Source organism: Patagioenas fasciata, chromosome 7 (assembly GCF_037038585.1).
Source record: "Patagioenas fasciata isolate bPatFas1 chromosome 7, bPatFas1.hap1, whole genome shotgun sequence".
NCBI classification, from domain to species: Eukaryota; Metazoa; Chordata; class Aves; order Columbiformes; family Columbidae; genus Patagioenas; species Patagioenas fasciata.
The window spans coordinates 33,631,254-33,650,717 of record NC_092526.1 but is presented as its reverse complement, the minus strand read 5'-3'; the positions used below and the strand labels follow the sequence as shown (position 1 = coordinate 33,650,717).

The window sequence follows — 19,464 nt, the reverse complement described above, 5'->3', positions numbered from 1 at the left end:
GGCATGAGGATATAGTAGATCATATTACTCTATCAGCTGGGATAAGGAAAAAATTCAGTGGTGTCAGGAAGCTGCTGTACTAAAATTAAATGACTCTTTGGGACATGTGTGGACGACTACACTCAGAGCAATTGCTTTGGGGACTGGCTGATGCTTGATGGTCTGTTCTGAAATGCAATCAAACATGTGGTGATTAAACGAAATCCAGGACCACCTTAATTCAGTGTTTAAACTTTGTCTTCTTCCTTGGGGTCTGAGCTAGGCACGTGATAGGAACATTCATTGTAAAAAAGGGAGAAATAAAGGGGAAGGGAACAATCTTTTAGGCTTTTCTCTCCTACCTTCAAAAACCCCTGCACTGGGAGATGGCTGAGTCCATCACCCCCCGCTCATTTCCCATTGCATTTCCCAGGATCACAGCCCTGTGTCCAGAAATTCAAGTGGCAACAAGCCTGGAAGCTTAGTGGTGCAGAGGATCAGGAAGGGGGGATTTCTGCCCATGATGTGACAGTCAGTGGGGTGGCCCACTTTCGCCAGGTTGTGAGGCCCAGAGGCTGCAAATGCAACACACCTCTGGCCCTTGCGCCCCAGCCAAAGGGGCATCAAGGAGGGTGTGTGAGGGTGCAGGGAGATGCGGGAGGATGCAGGGGGGTGCAGGAGGGCATGGGAGGATGCAGGGGATATAGGAGGTTGTGGGAGGATGCAGGGGATGTAGGAGGTTGTGGGAAGATGCAGGTGGGTAAAAGGAAGATGTGGGAGGGCACAGGAGGGTTCAGCAGGATGCAGGAGGGAGCAAGGGGTTGAAGGGGAGTGTGTGAGGGTGTGTGCCCTGCAGCAGAGAGCAGGGGGGTACAGAAGGGTGCAGGAGGATGCATGAGAGTGCAGAAGGATGAGGGTTTGTGCAGGTGTATGCAGCAGAAAGCAGGAGGGAGCAGGAGGGTACAGAACGATGCAAGAAGGAGCAGGTGGATGCAGGGGGGAAGAGAGTGCAGAAGGTTGCAGGAGTGTTCAGGAGAGTGCAGAGGGATGCAGGAGGGTGCAGGTGGATGCAGCAGGGAGCAGGAGAGTGCGGGAGGATGCGGAAGGCTGGCTCAGGGGGCCTGGCTGTGAGTGCACCGGCCCAGAGCCACCGTGCGAGCGGCTGCGACAGGCGGGGCAGTGACGGGGGGCGCGGTGCCCGACTCTGTTCCGCTCCCTCGGCGGCGGCGCTGGGGGGCGTGTCGGGGGCGTGGGGCGTGTCCCGCCCCGCCCAGCGCGGCTGGCGGCGGCGCCGATGGGGCTGCGGGCCTGGCTGCGCTCCTGCTGTGGCTGCTGCGGCGGGGAGGCGGCGGCGCCGGAGAAGGAGCCCCTGATCAGGTGAGAACCCCCCCGGCCCCTTCCCAACCCCACGGCCCCTCGGAGGGTCGGGGCTGAGCCCCCTCCGCCCTGCGCAGGAGGAGTGATGCTCCTACCGGAGATGGGTCGCTCGCTCCGCAGCCACGCGTAAGCCCCTTTTCGTTCGGACCCCAGAGCCTTTTCCCGTTGCCCTGGCGCGTCAAGCCGAGCCCCGTTTCCCCCCGAAAGCAGTTTCCAGGGATGTTAGAGCCGCTGCTCTCCGTGGGCAGCTGGCCATCCCTTGCGAGAGCCGGACGAGGAATTTTCTCCCGCGATAAGAAGCTGCTTTCAGTTCTCTTTCCACCCGCGTTGTCACGGGGGCCGGTTCTTTCTGACACCTCGCAGTGCGATGCACGCCGGACTCCGCGTGCTGTGGGTTTTTTTTATGGCTAAGTTTCAGCAAACGAACCAAGAGCAGCATCTCATCGGTGTTTCCCGTGTGCCATTCACCATAGGGACCGTTTGGCTTTTGTCTGTCCACGGTGGGATTTCAATAGAGAACGCCGAGGCACCGAACAAAAAGGGGGTCCTGCCTGCAAGCAGGGGTGCGTCTGTCGCCGCATCACTATGCAGGAGGTCAAGTCCTGCCGTTGGGCAGCTCTGTGCTGCGCAGAGCTCTGTTCCCGGGCTGGGGATGCTGGAAGAGAGACACATGACACTGCCAGAGAGCAGAATGCGTGCTGATATCTAGAGAGCAGAATTTTCTCTCCTCCTGTCAGTCGCATCTGTCTTACATACAGAGCTGTGAGGTTGGGAGGGATTTTTGTACAAAAAGATGAAGCTCTGAGTCGTGGTGAAGATGTGAGCTGTGCAGGCACGTAAGCAGGTTTTGTGTGTTGTGAAACATCCGGGCTTGAGGACTGCGGCACCTCTCCCTCCTTCCCCAGCTGCCAGACGGGGTCCTGGCCACAGGCAGAGCCCGCGGTGGGTGCCCTGGCCCTGGCAGGGGGACAGGGACTGAGCCCTCCCCACAGCATCGGTGAGACAGAGGCTTTTCAAGGAGGAGGCTGGGATGCACCCAGGTTGGCCTACATAGATATTGAGCTATAGCAGAGCTGGCAACAGGGCTTGAAGTGTCCTGATTTCGTGCTGTTAAAGCAGTTACCTAAATAATAACCAGATAATCCTGAGCATGGGGCCTCCAGCCCAGGAAATTGGCATTAACCTAATGAGAGCTAAGCACGCGTGTGGAGAGGCTCCTTCCCGCCACCACGATTGTCCCTAGGCGGGCACCTTTCTTTAGCAACATGCCTTCCACCAGTGATCCAGTTAATGCTGCCTATAAGTAGGAAAGTCTGTATAAATACTGGGCATTCAAAAAGCACCTGCTCTTGCACAAGCATGCCAGCATAATTAATCCAACAGCCTAATCGCTGGCCTGTCCCTCTTTGGGAGGATTTTGGGATTTTATTTCATAGCCAGGATCTTGCAGGACCATGCTTGTTGTATTTTTATTTTTATTGCAGTGTTGTTTAAAATTAATAACTTCCTTAAGATTTCAGATCTTTTAGCTGAGTTTTAGTTTTTCTGAGCTGACATTGCTATCAAAATGTTTATGACTTTTCACCATATTTTCCCCAAACATAGTGGTTGCGGTCTCACAAATACAACATATCAAAGAATGAAGCAGTGAGGGGGAGGTAATACATGTATAATTGGGAGCATATATTACCTGAGTTTATACAAGGCTGGCTGTAACCCGTGACAAAGCCAGTGAGAACAGCCAGTGCTGTGCATGGAGATGGAAATGGAGCATGGATGAAGACACAGCACTAGTGCAGCATTGGGAAAAGAAACGGTGGCCAAAATGCAGCAAAATGCTCGGGCTGCATGGCTGTCTCAGTGTGGGAAGGTGGGATCTGGCTCAGATGGTGTCCTCAGGATATAAATAAATTGGACTTTGGGCTCTGAGTCCTGAAACAGGTTTAATCTGGACTGGAAGACCCTTGGAGCTGAAAGTTGTTGATGAAGCATTAGTGCTTACCATCTTTTGGATAGTGTCCAGAGTGTGAAATGGTCCAAGTCCCCTCTGGTCCCACAGAGACTCTGATAACCTGCAGAGCAGGCTGCTGTTCATATGCTCCTTTCTTTCATCCCATTTCTTCATTGTAAATATGGCTTGGAAGTCCAGCATGCTCTGGAGGTGCTTGCTGTTGGCAGAGCTCCCCACACTTGGGTGGATGTGCTGACTCCTAGGCACTGCCCACGTCCTCTACAGGCTGCTGGATGCTCCCCGCTGTGGTTTGGAAATAGAGACGTGCTGGGAAGCACCTTGCAAGCTGTGGAGGAGCGGCTTGTAAAAGCTAAGGCGTGTTAGTGCTATTGCCAAATAATGGTTTTTAAAGTAAGTCAGATGTTGAGGGTACTGGTAAGTCACTGGGTGGAAAGAAGCCTGTTGAAAGCAGGATGGGATGAAACTTGTGCTGGTAGCACAACTGGCTCCTGAGTGGTCCCCTCCAGGCTGGGACCCTGCCTGATCCACCTTTGAAAAATGGTTTGAGCAATCCCATGCTGGCTCTGGTGTAGGAACAGCTGAGTTATGCCATCCACACCCTCCAAGATACATTTATTTGCTCATCTTTAATGAGAGATTATAAGATATTATCTTTTCCCTTATTACTCGTTGCTCAGGTTTTTGGTGTGTTGAAAGTCTAATCAACCTTCCTGCAGGAATACTGATGTGAATTATTTTTTCTATTTCATCTATGTGCCAGAGCTCCTCTTAGCATCTTTTTTATGACTTGATGTCATGGGTAGAGCACCCACAGCGTTGTCTGAGGTTTCACTGGATGGATTCCTTGGGAAAAGAGTGAGGTTTGGGTAGCAAATAGGATAAACAGTTGGTTGTTGTAATAAGAAGTGATCAGGGATTGCCACAGGATGGCTGATGAGACTATTAGGTAAGACCAAAAATATTTCTGTTTGCATTGTTTTCCTCAAGTGTCTGGACTTCTTGATTAGAAACATTATGGAAACACTCCATTTAAAGTTCTCCCAGGAAAACAAAATAATCCTATATAAAAAACTGGATGCCACAATAGCAATATAAAGCTATAAAACATGAAACTGCCACCAGTGCATAGAAAAGCTCCTTGCCTTGGTGGGGATAGCCTTCCCAGAAGATGATGCTCTGCTTTGCTGACTGCTAAGCAAATAAAGCCAGGAGTTCACAAGCAGACAGAGGATGTTTCCATCCCTCAGATTAGGATGGGGCTAAATGTCCTTTCTGTGCCTTGGCATAGGTCCATGCATGGCTCAGTGCATCGCTGTACCTCTCAGGTAGGAACTGCTGGGGTGGGGGGCACCTGTGGGGATTGCCTGCTTGATTTGGTAGCGTTTGGGCTGCTGCAGAGAAAATAGAGCTTCAGGATCACACAGAAACATGGTCACAGAGGTGGAAACTCTGGTGAACATCCAGTCCAACCCCTGCTCAAGCAGGGTCAGCTGGAGCAGGTTGCCCAGGACTGTGTCTAGTTGGGTTTTGAGTGTTTCCAAGGATGGAGACTCCACAACCTCTCTGGGTAACCAGTGCTGTGTTCACCCACAGAATTTAAACAGAATTTCCTATATTTCAACATGTGTCCTGTCATGGACCACCACTGAGAAGAGTCTGGCTCTGTCTCCTTCACTCCCTCAGGTATTTATATATAAGATCCCCCTGAGCCACCTCTTTTTTGGGCTAACCAGTCCCAGCTCCCTCAGCTGAGGTGACGTGTTTGTCCAAAGTAAAACCATGCCCGGCAGCAGTGCCTTCGAGGAGAAGATGGATAGAAGCTGCTTCTTTGGCCAAGAGGCAAGGGAGAGGCATTGCACATAGCCATCCTCTTGCCTGTTGCACAAAGTCTCCGTGGGCATGGGTCATGCTGTTGGGGTCTTGGCACGGCTGCAGGGTTAGCCGGGCAGAGAGAAAATACCCTTTGGAACCACTGGGATTTTTGAGCCTCGGTTAATTAGAACTGTTCCCACATTTAGCTTGGAGAGGCTGGGGGGCTTGCACAGGGTTTGGGGTGGGAAGGCATGATGGGGAGCAGGGCGGGGGGCTGTGGAGAGTGACGGGGAGATGCTGCCTTTCTATCCTTGCAGATGCGTGCTTGCAGTTCCTCCATCCTAGTGTCCACATCTCGGTGTCGTTAGCAAATCTGTGTCTAATGTCGTTCATGGCAGCAATGCCTGGTTTGAACTATGGCTTGTGCAGCCAGGGTATTTGCTAAGGTAAAGAACTTTTGCTGTCTTCCTGTTCCCTCCTTCTCCTCTTCCTCCCCTCTTCCAGGCAGGACACTGGGTGCCAGAGGGGATGCCGCAGCCATGGGCACTTGACCCTGGGAAGGTAAAAGGAGGCAGCATGATGCTGCAGTGGCTAACGCTGCCTCTCCTCTCCCCATCTCTGCAGCAACAACAACCCCTACGCCTCCTTTGGAGCCACGCTGGCGCGGGACGAGGAGCAGAACCTGTGGAGCACCCCACACGACGTGACCCACACAGAGGCGGACGATGACCGGGTGCTGTACAACATGATCGTGGTCAGGAACCAGCTGGACAAGGACTCGGAGGTGAGGCAGTGCCATTCCTCATGCTCAGGTTCACCGCGGACCAAGGCTCGGTGCCTTCATTGGGTGCTTTGGTGGTGCCTTAATTTAAGTACTCGTTAAGCTGCTATAAAGTCCCCCACCGTGGCTAACGTAAGCCCTCCAGATTTTATCCTGTTCCTGGTGTGGGTGCATCTGTAGCCATCTCATCCCTGGGAAGCTCAGGGTTGTCTCTGGCAGCTGAGCCAGGAGAGCTGTCCTGAGCTGGGATGTACAATGCCCTGCAAAGCACCTCTACCACCACCACCCTCAAACGTGTACTGGTATCACTGGGATCCCCAGCTCAATTTCCTCGCTTCACAGGCTGCTTTATTTTGTCTGATATTTTCCTATTTCGGCCTTTCTGTGATCAGACTGGCATTAGCCTGTCCTGCCTGGCAATGGCAGCGCCTGGAGCTGAGCTACCGCTCCATTGACGCGTCAAGTTAAATACTCCTCTAATGGGTTATACACAATTAATGAGAAGCGGAGAACTGGCACAGCGCTTAGCATGGAAGGGAAAAATCATCGCTGTTACATAAAGGCTGTTTTGCAGCCCTGATTTCCTTCACTAAAGCACTTCGGTGCAAAGGAGATTTCAGTGGCCTGATTAGGAGCAGGCTGTAGCAAATAGTGATGTGTTTTCCCCTCTCTGATTGCTTTTAAGACATTACAATCTTTGCAGGAAAGCCTGGAGGCTTCACATTTAATTTCAATGTGTTACTACTTCATCCAGGAGACCACAAGACTGTAACTCCTCCTCCTCTGATAGGGCCCTCAAACCAAAAGCTAGCTTGGCTTTCATGAGAAGCCTTAAACTCCAGACATACAGCTGAGATCAAACTTACAATTTTTAAAACTTAAAATGAGATAATGCAGTCCTTGTATATGGTTGGCCAGAATCCCCGTTTAATGTTTGTGGGGTTTTTTGTTTGTTTGTTTGTTTTCTGGGGATTGAATTTATCATGGTTTTGACAAGACATGGTTTTGTAACAGCATTTTAATGGCCGCATGTAACCTTCACAGCCATCGCAACTATATTGAAGATATCCTCTTCCCTCTCCACCACTGCTTTCTATACCTTGCATTTGCTTGTCTTGGAGAAGACAGGGAGCTTCATCCAGCCCAAACTGGTGGAAGGAAACAAGCACAACTCCATTTAGGAGGCTGTGCTGATCCCAAGTTTTTGCAGAGCAGTGTGTACCTCAGAGCAGTGCTGGAGCTCCTCATTTCAGCCTGTGCCTATTCGAGCAGCCTTTGGACTTAATTTAGGGCTCATTATGAGGCAGGCCTCCTAAAAGCTATTATTATTTATAAAACGGTATCAGAAGTGGACAGGCTGCTAAAAAGACTGCTCCCTGGGTGAGGCAGTGTTGTGTGACAGCCTTGCTCAGGTTGCAGAGGAGAGCATCAGTTATGGGTGAGCAGGAGAGCACTCCTGCACCTGCCTGTCCTAAACGCCATGTACCTGCCTGTTCTAAATCCAGTGCTTTCTCCCTGCCTTCAGTGTATCTGTAGGGTTTTTAGCAGGTTGAGCAGTTGCTGTGCCCTGTCAGTGAGAAAGGAAAGTAGAAAGAGCACAGGGCTTCCTGTCCACAACAAATGTGAGATCACATACCCTGTTTTTTTATGCAGTGCAGTTAATAAAAAAGCCTGAGCCTACAACATCAGGCTGACTCTGAAGAAAGCCAATGCGCAATGTGCTTGATTTGAATTATGGCACGGTGCCCTTTGCAGCTATTGATTGCCAGCCTCTCTGCAGCCTCTGGTTTACAGCTGGGGAAGCTGAGGCACAACATATAAGCCTGGCAAGCTGCTGTGGTTTCCAGCTGCAGCTCTTTCTGAGGGGCAGAACAGGGAGAGACTTGGCTGGCAAAGCGAACATTCCTGTGTTCAGCCCCGGGTGCCAAAATCTCTTCTTACTCCAGTGAGCATTTTAAAACCAGGCCAGATTGCATTGCCCTCCCCTCCTAATGAGACTTTAGCCTTGAGAGAGAGGGAAAAAAGTATAATTGAAAAACAGCACTGGGCTGCAAAAGCCATAATCTGCTTTGGGAGCTGCTCTGCTCCTGAAGTCCCTGAGGGCAGTATACAGATGTGGCAGGACAGGGAACAGAAGAACGGTTTCTTGTGCACTAGCATTACGAAACCATAGGTCCTTTTTTTCTCTTGATTAAAATCAGACTGTAACATGAACTAGTGCCTGTATTTCTGCTCTTTCATTTAACAAAGAAATTTCGGTGTGCTGTGCGTTTGTACGCTTTGCTATTCCCCACCTTTATCTTTGTGATTTCCTAGCAGAGAACTTTGGAAAGATCCCAAAGAGCAAGTTGCTCTACGTCATGTGTGTTTCCACGAAACCAGTATTGTGGGTTTTTTAATCTAGCTAAGCCACTTCTGCTTTCTTGGGTATTTTTTTTTTTTTTTTTCAGTGGTTGCTCACTTAGAGACAAAGTGCTGTGAGCTAGGACAGGAGAAGTGATGGGCCATGTGCAGTCATGACATTGGTGCAGTGCTGGAGGTCAGCAGGCGTGGTCCATGGTGGCTCTCTTCTGGCCTGGGCATCTCTGCACCATGGATCGCTGTAAATAAATAAACCAAACCGTGTATGCAAAGGGCCAGGGGCTCTGACACTGAGTGCACCCTGTAGCTCTGTGCATTAGATCATTCATGGTGGGGCTGCCAGCAACTCACAGCATTGGTGTCCTCGCTTGGGGTCAGTTCCTTGCCCCCACCATGGGACTGGACCCACACGTGATCCACATGGAGCCATTTCTTCTCTCTGCCTCCTCCCAACAGCCCCACTCTGGGAAATTCGGCAGCTCCAACCCGAACTCAGTGTGACCTTAGCTGGCGTGAGGATGGCAGGGCTGCTCCACCCTGCTCCTCGCTGAACCAGGGCAGCAAGCTCTTCAAAGCGAGCACCGTGACGTCCCAGGTGTGCCCTGTTTCGCTCCCACTTGCTCATCCTGCTCAGTGCTGTGTGCTGGGGTGATGGCTCACGGGGCTCTTGGCCGTGGTAGAGCCTGCTGAAGCACCCAGCGGTTGCCAAACCCACTGTGCAATAGGTACATGAGGCAAGATTTACTGGAGCTTCCTAAAATCATAAGGGCAACTTGCAGCTTCTCGTTTCTCTCTGCCTGAGGCTGATGTGTGTGATGTGCCTGGATGCACTTTCAGAAGCAAAGCATGGGCAGGGGAGGACGTGTGCAGAGAAAACCAGAAAAACGGTAGCTGAAGGGCTGGCTTAAAGGGGCTGGTAAAGCTGATGCAGCCTTTGCAGATCAAAGCTGTCATCAAAGCTTCTGAAGGCTGGGGTCAATGTTTCAAATATAGAAAAAAATGTTGTGGTTTTCTTTCCTCCTCCTGCCTTGCAACATCGTTGAACCTGTTGTGGTATAAAGTAAAGCCCCGAATCTGCAGGTGAACTGAGGATCTCTGGGTAGACAGGATGTTATTTAAGATGCTGCATAGATATACAGGCCAAACGACTGTTCCAGCACGTACCTGGCTAGCGAGGATTAAAGTGTTTTATGGGGAAGGGGACTCTGGCTCTGGCAATCCTCCAATGTCAGCAGCAAGAGCTGGGTTTATTTAGTTTATGTGCATGGTGTGGCAGATGCCCCATTCCACAAGGACTGGTTTGTGGTGGCCCTGGTGTCTCAGTGTCCTCTGATGGGGTGTGGAATTACCCAGCCATGGGCAGAGAGCCTGAGCTCTCGCAGCAACACCAGCTTTGGAGAAAGAGCCAGGTTTAGAGCAGCTGTGCCGCAGGTCTGTGAACAGAAACTAAATGTGGGCTTTTGCATTATGACTGAGGTAAAAACCGCTGTTCTTATGGCTTGTTGTAAATGCAGTGCTTCTTTCTCCATCTGGCATATTGCCTTGGGGAAGGTGGGATCATAAACCCCACTAGCAAAGGCAATTCCTCTATCTGCATCTCTGCTGGGGGCCTGGCTAGCAGAGCTGCGCTGGCACAATCCTCCTGGCAAGCCCATTAATACCCTGACAAGGCCTATTTTTCTCATCTACAGGATTATTCTGTTTTAAAGATGTTACAGAGAAGGCCAGTATCACAACACACTGTGGCTGGGGCATCAAGAGGTGATGGGATTTGCCAGGGATCGGGATGCAGGTCAGGGTGCCCAGAACTGACCCACTTAATACATATGAAAAAATATTTATGAAATCCTGCATGACCCTCTTAAAACAATGTCCAATTTAAGCTTATTGTAAGCTGAGATGTCAGTCAATGGTTCAATATATGAGTGTGGATCTAAAGTTTGTATTTGCTCAACTTCTTCCAGTGGACTCAGTTGCAGAGCCAGAGCAGGAGTATCCCTGGATGTGGTGTGGTACCTGCCTGGTCTTGTGTTTTTCAGTCTTTCCCTAATAACTCTGTTTTGACCTAATTTCCAAAATAACTCTTGAACAGAACGGTGACACCAACTGCTTTCAAGAGAATAAAGGAGAAGGCTTCAGCAGAGGATTATTTTGGCAATGTGAGGAATGCTACCTACTAATTAGGAAATTTCCACACAAGCGGGGATGAAAAATTGGACAGTACTTCCCTGTTTTCTTGGCACATTTTTTCCCAGAGCTCTTGGTTATGTATCAACCTGGCTTATATTTCATGCCCAGCATCTCCTCACTTCAATTTGGCATTTGCAGTTTTGATATTTCACACTAGAGAGTCCAGGGTAGTTTTCCAGGTAACTATTTGAAGGGCTGAGTGCTCAGAGGAGAAAGTTGGTGGAGTTTCCCTGCTGCTCCCGGGATAGTCTTGCTTTACACACAAAGGGTTTTCTCAAGCCTTGACTGGTAGATGTTGTGTTTTAAACCTATGTAGGTTTAAAAGGGCAAATCTGGTTGCAAAAAACAAAGCCAGGAACTGCAACCTGCTTTGTTTTCCTGTGGTTAATTCAGGTTTTGGTAAAAGGGTATTTTTCTTAAAGGACTGATTTTGAGAGCATTGCTGGGATGTCCCAGACCCATAGAAACACCAAGGAGTTTGGTGAAGACCAGTCTCCTGCTGTACTTTCCCAGTGCTGTGTGCGAGAAACGTCCTCACCACTGCAGAAGTTACAGGTCACGTCTTGGTGACTCACGAGAAGTGCGTGGGGAACACCCTGCCCAAAGCCTCCCATGTTGCCCATTCCTGTGTGGAGACTCAGGCAGGACAAACTTTGCACTTCTTCTGATGTATAGTTACAGGGAGATGCTTTTTAGAATAATCTTTCGGATGGAAAGATGCTCTTGACTTTATTTCCTTGTTAAAGCAACACAAAGGACAATCCCCTGCCCACAGCATTTAGGATGTCTGCTACAAGGAATCCCCTGGGAAAACTCAGTGGTTTCTGAGGCTGATGGAGAACAGGGCACAAGTCCCTTCGAGAGCTCAGCCCGTATCTGCTCAGCCTCATCCTGATCTCTAGTTGCTTTTCAATGACTGGCACCATGTGCAGCATCCTTGTCCCAGCTCTCTCTACAGAAATATAAATACATCAAGCTCCACACTCAAGCAAAAGAAATGCTACCAAAACAAGAGGTGTTTCCTCCTGGCATCGCTGTTAAGCATCATTTTCTGGACCAAAGCCACTCCTTTGCACACTTCCCAAATTTTTCATCAACAGAACACAGTTAGAGGTCCTCTGAGACTAAACATGCACCATATATATTCACTAAATATGCTTCCATAATGCAACTCAGTAACTACAGCATGCAAGAAAGCCATAACCTAGATTCCCTTAAAACAAAAATAGACAAGGGAAAACCAAGCTGCTGTTAATCCAGAGGAAATCAGGAGCAGCTTCCTGCATGCTAAGCACTGCTTGCTGTTTAGCTTAGCCAGGAGTCTGGTTCGCTACCACGGGATAAATCCCCACAGCCCCAAAAGCTGCTGCCCAGTGCCAGCAAGCCACATTCTGGGGAGAGGAGCATTTTTCCCACCCCCTATGTCGCTAATTCAGCAGCCTGAAGCACGCCTGGAGTCACAGTGGCTGTGTTGATCAACTGTGTGTGTTAAAACACTTGTTTTTCTCTGTGGGAGGGCAGAGGTGCAGCTGATGTCCCCACCAGCATGCTCAGGCTGGTTTACTGCCCTTCCTGCTCATGCCATAGGCTCACAAGCAGCCTGGGCTGTTCCTGAGGGTCCCCACCAGCAGGCAGTGATGCATCATACAGCCTTAATTCTCTTTTTAGAAACTTTCAGGTTTGCAATAAACTTCCCACAGAGCTCTAATGCTTTTGAATGCCTTGTGCCAGCAGCCAGCTGCCCTCCTGTGCAAACAGCAAAGCTATTCTCAAGTGCTGCTGCAGTCAAGGGAGAAACGGAGCTCCCATCCACAACGCAACAGCTCCTTGTGAGCAGCAACACAAAGCTACAAATGAAGGGGATTTTGCTCTGCGGGGGGGTGTGAGCGGTACAGAGTAAGTGGCTGCAGACAGAGCTGCGTTTCCTCTGCTCTCCTGACCTGAATTCACCAGTGTCTTAACCTCAGCGGCTGCTTCTTCCGAAGCGTAATCTCCAAGGGGTTCCTGCAACTATTGCTGAACAACAGGAAAACAGGCTTGTCTTTTGATTCTCTGCAGTTGTGGTGTGTCAGCTGGGTTCAGGAGAAAAAATAACACTAAAAAAATCTCAAACTCTTTATCAAATGAAAGGAACTCTTTAAAGCAACAGGTGTCAGAAAACCAGGGGGATTTCTAAAGCCCAGCTTACCTTTATGGGTATTACTTGATCCCTTTGAACCCAGCACATCACGTAGGAAAATCCCAGGGAGACAGAACAGATTAACACCCGTTTATTCTGCACAAGTCCATCTATGTAATCTGTTGCTGAGAAATGAGATTAATTAAGCTTATTAGAGCATGTGAATTATTTGAGCGATGTTATGACCTGCTGTGTGGATGCTTCTGTAAATGCATCCTTTTCAGTGTGTGCATTGATTAAAATCAACTAGGAAAAGTACTCCTGGCTTTCTTGCAGAATTCATGTGTTTCTCGGGAATGCATACTTGTACAGATGTGTTTAATTGTGCTGGTATAACTCTAATAGATAACCTCAAAACCTTCCCCTCTAGACACTGTCCCATTATCCAGTTATAAAACTTGAGGTCAAGTGCAAGGATTTAAGCTGTATAGTTAAATGAGGCATTAACAGCAGCAACTGGCTGTCACTAATAGTTATTATGTCAAATGACTCCAGCTCAGCCCTCAACCATCCACGTGGATCCCTCTTCTCTGCTATTTAAAAAAGGGTACCCCAGCCTTTTTAAAAAGTGTATTTTTCTTGTTTTCCAGTACTTTTAAAAACCTGCCTGCTTCAGTTAAATGCCAAACAGAGGGCTTAGTTTGGAGAAGCTGCTGTACGTGTGACTGTACGGAGAGCAGTAACTTTTTATCAAACTTTGATTTTCCCAAGGGATATCATCAGCTGTAAGAAAACGTGCCATGCCAGTTTAACTGTGAGGGTATGAAAATAAGGTGTTGCAATAGTTTAGAAAAGGTAATGATTAATACGTGCTTGTGCTTTCCCAAGCTGGTAAGGCTGAATAAGGTGTTCTGACAACCTCAGGTTTTGATACTAGCAGGGGTGTCAAGGTTTGGGGTAAAGAGCTTTGGACCAAAGAGGCTGAAGCCTCTCAAATGAACTACATTTGTAAGTTCGTGTTGTTCTCCAGCCTAGGACAGTGTTACAATTTCTAGCACAGAGCAGAGCAGCAGTTTTATAGTCTCCCCATCTGACTGAGGAGACCACTTTGGCCACCAGCAATGTCTAAGCTGAATTATGTAATCCGATTTCAAGGTACCTAGAAGCCTGTTTTGTACACACAGAGTAGATACAGAGACATTGTAACAAATATCAGGCTAAAATATTCTATGCTGGTAAGTGTAATTTCTTCCAGAGGCAACAGCAGCAAATGATTGAATATCTCTTATCCTTTTGCTTTGCAGGAATGGCAAAAGCTCAACTATGATATTTATACCTTACGGCAGACCCGAAAAGAAGTGAGAAGCAGGTGGAAACACATCCTGGAGGATTTAGGTAAGCTAGAGGACAACAGGATGTCATTTCTTTGGTACTGAATGATAAGTCCCGTAGAGGTTGAGGATGGGAACGGCTTCACAAAATCAGGCAGGTGGAGGAGAAAGGGAGGAAAACAAAACAAGATGGCTGAGAAATGCTGTCAGGAAGCCCACACAGCAGCTGAGAAGCTGCCCAGACTCAGGCATGGTTGGGGGGAGACGCAGCCACCATGTCTGCGGGCATGTCAAAAAGCCCACGGACCACAACCAGAGGGAGAGCCTTTTCAGCCCATAATAGCATGCACACTCATCCATTGCAAGCTTCCTGGGGGAAACTTAGCAGTGATACCTGAGAGTTCACGCTGTTGTTTTTCTAAACAAGGTAAACAGGGAAAAATGAATATTCCTTTCAGATTCGAAACACAGATACATGTTCTCCTTCCTTAGCCCATGCCAGCTGTTCTGAGCTGAACCACTAACTTTGTTTGCTCTGTGGTGGATTTGAAATATTCTTTCACCAAACAAAACTGCTGAGCAGCAGCCCTCCTACTCCTGCTGTTTGCTAGCCTGCAAACATTGAGCTGCACCCACTGGTCCTGTGGCGGGTGTGACAACTTTCCCGATGGCTTTGCACACAGCATGTGACACTTGGGTGAAGGAGACACGTCATGCTGGCACATCGGTGCGGTGACTTGCATCATGCGCCAGAGGTGGTTGGCAGCTAGTAAGAGGAAGATGCACGAGTCAAGCGCACTTGTTGGGCTGTTCAAGGATATTGTCACTAGGAGCAAAAGAGATGGGTATCTCAGCCACTCCTGCCCCACGTGCCACCCCAGCATCTGGATGGGAGGAACATTATGAATTCATAACTAGGTATCAGTGTTCATCTTCATCCAGGTGCTTGTGCAACCTGTACAGGCCAAACATGGGAGGGATCGCTTGACATCCTTATATCTGTTACTGTACATTGACAAAGGCTTTCCCACATCTCCCTCATGTCCACAATGCCTCCAAAGCTGTTTTGCAAAGGGTGGGGAAGCTCAAAGACAGAAATCATTTGGCCTTAGCAAAGCCAGGTGTGCAACCTGATGTGAAAACTGCCATCTTTTGTTACCTAAACCTGTGCTTTAGTCAGAAGACCACCACTCTTTCCCAGTAAGTATTTTCAGGTGAGATACATCACCACCAGCTCCCAGCTGAACAACAAGTTAACAGTAGCTATTACATTTAAATATCTCCGCATTCATTCTCCTCCCTTTTTCCTTCCCTTGATGCCCTTCTAAGAGATGCTGACTGCTACAGGAATAATTACCCATGCGTTCATTACTGCTGCAGGCTTTTGACAACTGTTACCTCCCAACATCTAGGCATAGTTGCTGGGGTTCTCAGGAAGCCCCAGCAGCCCCAAAAGCTCCAGCAGCATCAGGAACATGCAAGAGCACACTCTGGGTGTGGATGTTCATACGCCTTCTCTGGAAAACTAGCAACAAACTTGCTCTGATTTTTTTTTTCCAGCCCCACCAGCCATCTCATACCTGCCTCAAGAAAACGCTAGGTTTGTTTTAGCAAATAGGGAATGCAGCAGCCCAAGGTGGAGGGGGAATAAGGAACCTTGCAAGAACCTGGAGGGCTCAGGGATGACCCTGCTCACGTTTGACTCATTTCTGTAACACATCTCTTTCCTAGGTTTCCAGAAGGAAGCAGACTCCCTCTTATCAGTGACCAAACTCAGCATCATCAGTGACTCTCAGAACATGGGCAAAGCCCGAGACATCTTGTTAAAGCTCTCTGAAGAGACAAACATCTTCCCGACCAGCTGGGAGCTTTCTGAGCGCTACCTCTTTGTGGTGGTGGGTAGCTCTAAGCATGCTGTCCTCCCTACAGACCCTGTCTCTGCAAGTAAGCTCAAATGGAGGGGAGCAGATAGGTGGATAGCACCAGAGGATACTCAAATACATGGATGCATCTGTGGCATCCCCATCAGATGTTGCACCTGTAGCTTGGCTGTTTAGCTTCCTTGGAAGTGTCAGTGCTGTATCGTCATAAATCTGTATTCCCAAGTTCCTTTAGCCCCACACAGCCTGTTAAAGTGGGAAAATATTAGACCTAATTCCTGGCTTAACCTGAGAGCAGCTGTGGAGGGAGGACCCTGGCCAGGGAGACACCTGAAGGAGCCTGTAGTAACCATAAAACCCTCTTGCTTTGGCAGGATCGACTCATAGCTCTGGACGCTGCAGATGAGTTCTTCAAGATGGCCAGTGTGGTGTATCCGAAGAGACCCCGTGGGGACAGAGTGGACAACAGCCAGAAGGCCCCGCAGCATGTCTCTGCTGTGATGCCCTGAGGAGCACGCCTTGCTGGCACAAGATGGACAGCAAGTTTCTTTCCCTCCAGGACCCAGCTCCTCTGCCGAGGAGTCAGCACAAATAGTGCTGCTCCTTGTTTTCCTGCAGGGAAGCAACTGGGCAGCCAGAGTGGAGCAGGGAGACCAGCAAGCCGTGCCCATCAGGAGGGCACAGGAAGGCAGATGCTGGCCCTGAGGTGCTCCCAAACAGAAGGGAGCAAGAACTGCTGTAGCATAGCCCCAGTGGGAGACCACTAGCTGAGTAGCTTGTGCAATAGGCACGAGGAGAACCTGCCACACAAGGCGTTGCTACCAGTAGCTGCAGAAGTCGAGATGCCTCTTGTTACGAGTGCTGCAAGGAGATCCGTGTTTCCACCTTCCACTGGTACCTGCTACTGTCCCTTCCCTTGCCCCTGCTAGCCAGGAGGGCCAGTGAGGGAGGAAAAATACCTCAGCTGTCTACAACTCCATGACATTTCTCTGTGCACTGGTCGTCTTTCTTGTCCCCATCCCCTGGCAGCACCGCTGGGCAGGTCCCAGGGCATTCAGCAAAGATGCAAGAGCAGCACGTAGCCGTGAGAGCAGCGAGTGCTGGGTGGCAAAGCCCTGGAGCAGCGCTGCAGCTGGGTGCTGTGTCCCCTGCCATTAGGGGTTTGGAGCGCTCAGCATGATATCTTAGAAGGAAGTAGATTTTTAGGAAGGTGCTGAGGTCAGACCTGTTGAGAATTTGGCTCCTGTAATATCTGATTGCTTGCCCAGCATCTTAAGTCATTTCAGAAAGTTTTGGTCATAATTGCATAAAAAACCACCCTACTATAAAGCTGCATGTAGTGTCAATATATACTGTCCCTGCTGTTACTGAGGATTTTTAATGAACGTACTTTATATCTTGGATTTTTGTCTGATAATGAGCAATAATTTTAAAACAAGATTTCATCTTTTAAAACCAAGTGAAAGTTTTTCACTGGTTAACACATGTGCTGCTAATTCACCAGTCAAAGATGCTGGTTACACAGGACCTCCCAGAATAGCAAAACAGAGCTTTTATTTGTTTATACTGACAGTGTTTTAAATGTATATATATTTATGAATTGTTTCTGTTTGTCAGTCTTCCTGGGAAACATTTGCCTCAACTCAGGCCATCAGTGAAAACTGAGTTTAATAAACAGAACACATTACAAAACTAAAGTTTCTTACTCTGTCTGTAACCTTGTTCAGGCAACAATATTTATCTTGATTGCCAGTAGCAAAAGGGTTGAGGTATTTGAAGAGCATATGCTTCTGGGACCTGTTCTCCACACATGTAAAATTGCCTGTTGACCTGCAAGAGTAGGGTCATTTGCCAGCCTAAGACCAACATCTTCATAGGAAACAGTGGGAATTTAATTTAATTTCAGTGGGTTTGGGAGTTAGGTGCCTGGTTTCCACTGATTATTATTATTTATTTTTTAAGCAGAAGTTCAGCTGCGCTTTGGAAAACATCCAATATTTTATAGAAAAACGTCAGTGCATGGTGTCTCTAGGGTTTGAGTTGAACAAACCTGTTGCACAACAGAGGCTTGGTGGTTTGAGGAACACCGTGCCAAAGTACACGACACCACCCAAAAGCCAGCCTTTGGAATGTGTTCACTTTATAGTGCTACATGTTAGTTACATAAAGCCACCTGATGAGTTTCTACATCCTGTAGGTAAGAAAGAGAGAGGTCTTGTTAACTGGGGTGCTGCTTGTTTTTGCAACAGGTCACTGTTAAGCTGTGCCTTTGCAGAACCGCCGCTTGCTGTCACTTGGAGCTGTGAAACTGGCTCCGATGTCAAGAAAATGCAATTTGTTGTAACTTAATACGACAGAAACTGCCTAAAAGGGACAACAGTTAGGATCTCTGAATGAGTTTAGCTACTGTGCAGGAGAAGCACTGAGTTTCTGAGCACAGCCACAGGGAGGAGCAGGAATGAACAGCAGCATCGGATCAGAGCGGAGCCGCCCGCTTCTGCACAGCAGGGAGGAGGAACCAGCCGTGGGGCTTGTGCGTCAGATAATGTACCAGTCACAACGTGGACAGAAAAAGGTGTCAGTCCCAGCCCTCGAATAAAAGTGGTCATGGGGTAACTTTCAAATATTACAAAAGAACCTTTGGCTAAGTAAAAGGATGCAGAACTTCTAAAAATCTACAACTTGAAAAGTTACAGAAACCAGCAGAAATTGTTGCCATAGAGGTCCAAGCTCAAGTATGGCATTCTGTTCATCTCAGTAGGAAATGCCCTGTCTTTCAGACATTTGAGATAGAAGACTGATAAACTGTATTTCAGTTATCAAAATGCAGAGAGTAATTTGCACATCCTAAACTTTTGTTTTGCTCAGATTTGGGCTTCCTTTCCTGCCAGGAGAAGGAAACACAGCTTAGCATGTCTCCAAGCAAGCCTTTGGCTGTGTCTCAGGAACCAGCAGTAGAGGACCTTCACCTGGAGCCCAGAGACAGCACACCACAGGGTTCAGATACTCCCCAGTTGCCTATTGATACTTGTGTAGCAGAGGTGTTTAAAAGATGTATTTAGGCTCTAACAGCAGAAAAGTTACCAGTGTCTATACAGCAGATATGGTGGGGCTGTTTAACGGCAAGAACAAAGGTAGAGAAATAAGCACAAGCAAATGCCTCCCAGTAAAACTCATTCCAGATTTTGGGCAAGTTAAAATCACTGGCGCAGGAAAGGCTCCTGGACAGTACTTGCATTTTGGGTCTCGTACTGAGAACATAAGAATAAACTGAGGAAATGTTCAGATGGTAAAAACAAGTCAGACATACACAATCGAGCATCACACCCTGGAGCTGTTGCAGCAGACTGAGTGTCACAGGCCTCAGGGTGGCCATGCTGCCTCACCAAATGGACCAGGGCAGCTCATTAGGCAGAAGTTCCTCTCTACTGAGAAAGATGGAATAAAGATTTAATAAAATACATAAGTCTCAAACAGCATCCAAGCCAGAGGCTCCCTGGTGATGCTGCATCACCACCCTCATCCTGGGTGGGGGGATTCATCCCTCAACAAAAGCTGTTACCTTCTTCACTAGAAGAAAATTTGCAATTCTCCTGTTTGATGCACCACCCAGACCTCCAGCTGCTGTTCAGATGGGCTTAAGTCTTCTCTATGGCCTGTGT

At 48.5% G+C, this 19,464-nt stretch overlaps 1 protein-coding gene and 1 long non-coding RNA gene across 2 annotated transcripts in view; one reads left to right on the top strand and one right to left on the bottom strand.

Annotated features, from left to right (window-relative positions):
• Positions 1-19,464, bottom strand: part of LOC139828449 (uncharacterized) — a 154,060-nt gene that overhangs the window by 1,164 nt on the left and 133,432 nt on the right. Inside the window, exon 6 of the long non-coding RNA XR_011740047.1 lies at positions 12,661-12,776. This is a non-coding gene — a long non-coding RNA (uncharacterized lncRNA). The remainder of the gene's footprint in view (positions 1-12,660; positions 12,777-19,464) is intronic.
• Positions 1,229-17,499, top strand: MREG (melanoregulin). Its single transcript, XM_065841061.2, has 5 exons — positions 1,229-1,356; positions 5,765-5,924; positions 13,896-13,986; positions 15,654-15,817; positions 16,177-17,499. The coding sequence occupies exons 1-5, from the start codon at positions 1,274-1,276 to the stop codon at positions 16,309-16,311; spliced, it is 633 nt and encodes a 210-aa protein (XP_065697133.1). The 5' UTR covers positions 1,229-1,273; the 3' UTR covers positions 16,312-17,499.

Bases quoted from the DNA above. Each gene is read 5' to 3' on its own strand.
- MREG (XM_065841061.2), top strand. From the start codon at position 1,274: ATGGGGCTGCGGGCCTGGCTGCGCTCCTGCTGTGGCTGCTGCGGCGGG. The intron at 5,925-13,895 runs GTGAGGCAGTGC...TTTGCTTTGCAG, and splicing joins AGCTGGACAAGGACTCGGAG to GAATGGCAAAAGCTCAACTA. The intron at 15,818-16,176 runs GTGGGTAGCTCT...TTGCTTTGGCAG, and splicing joins AGCGCTACCTCTTTGTGGTG to GATCGACTCATAGCTCTGGA.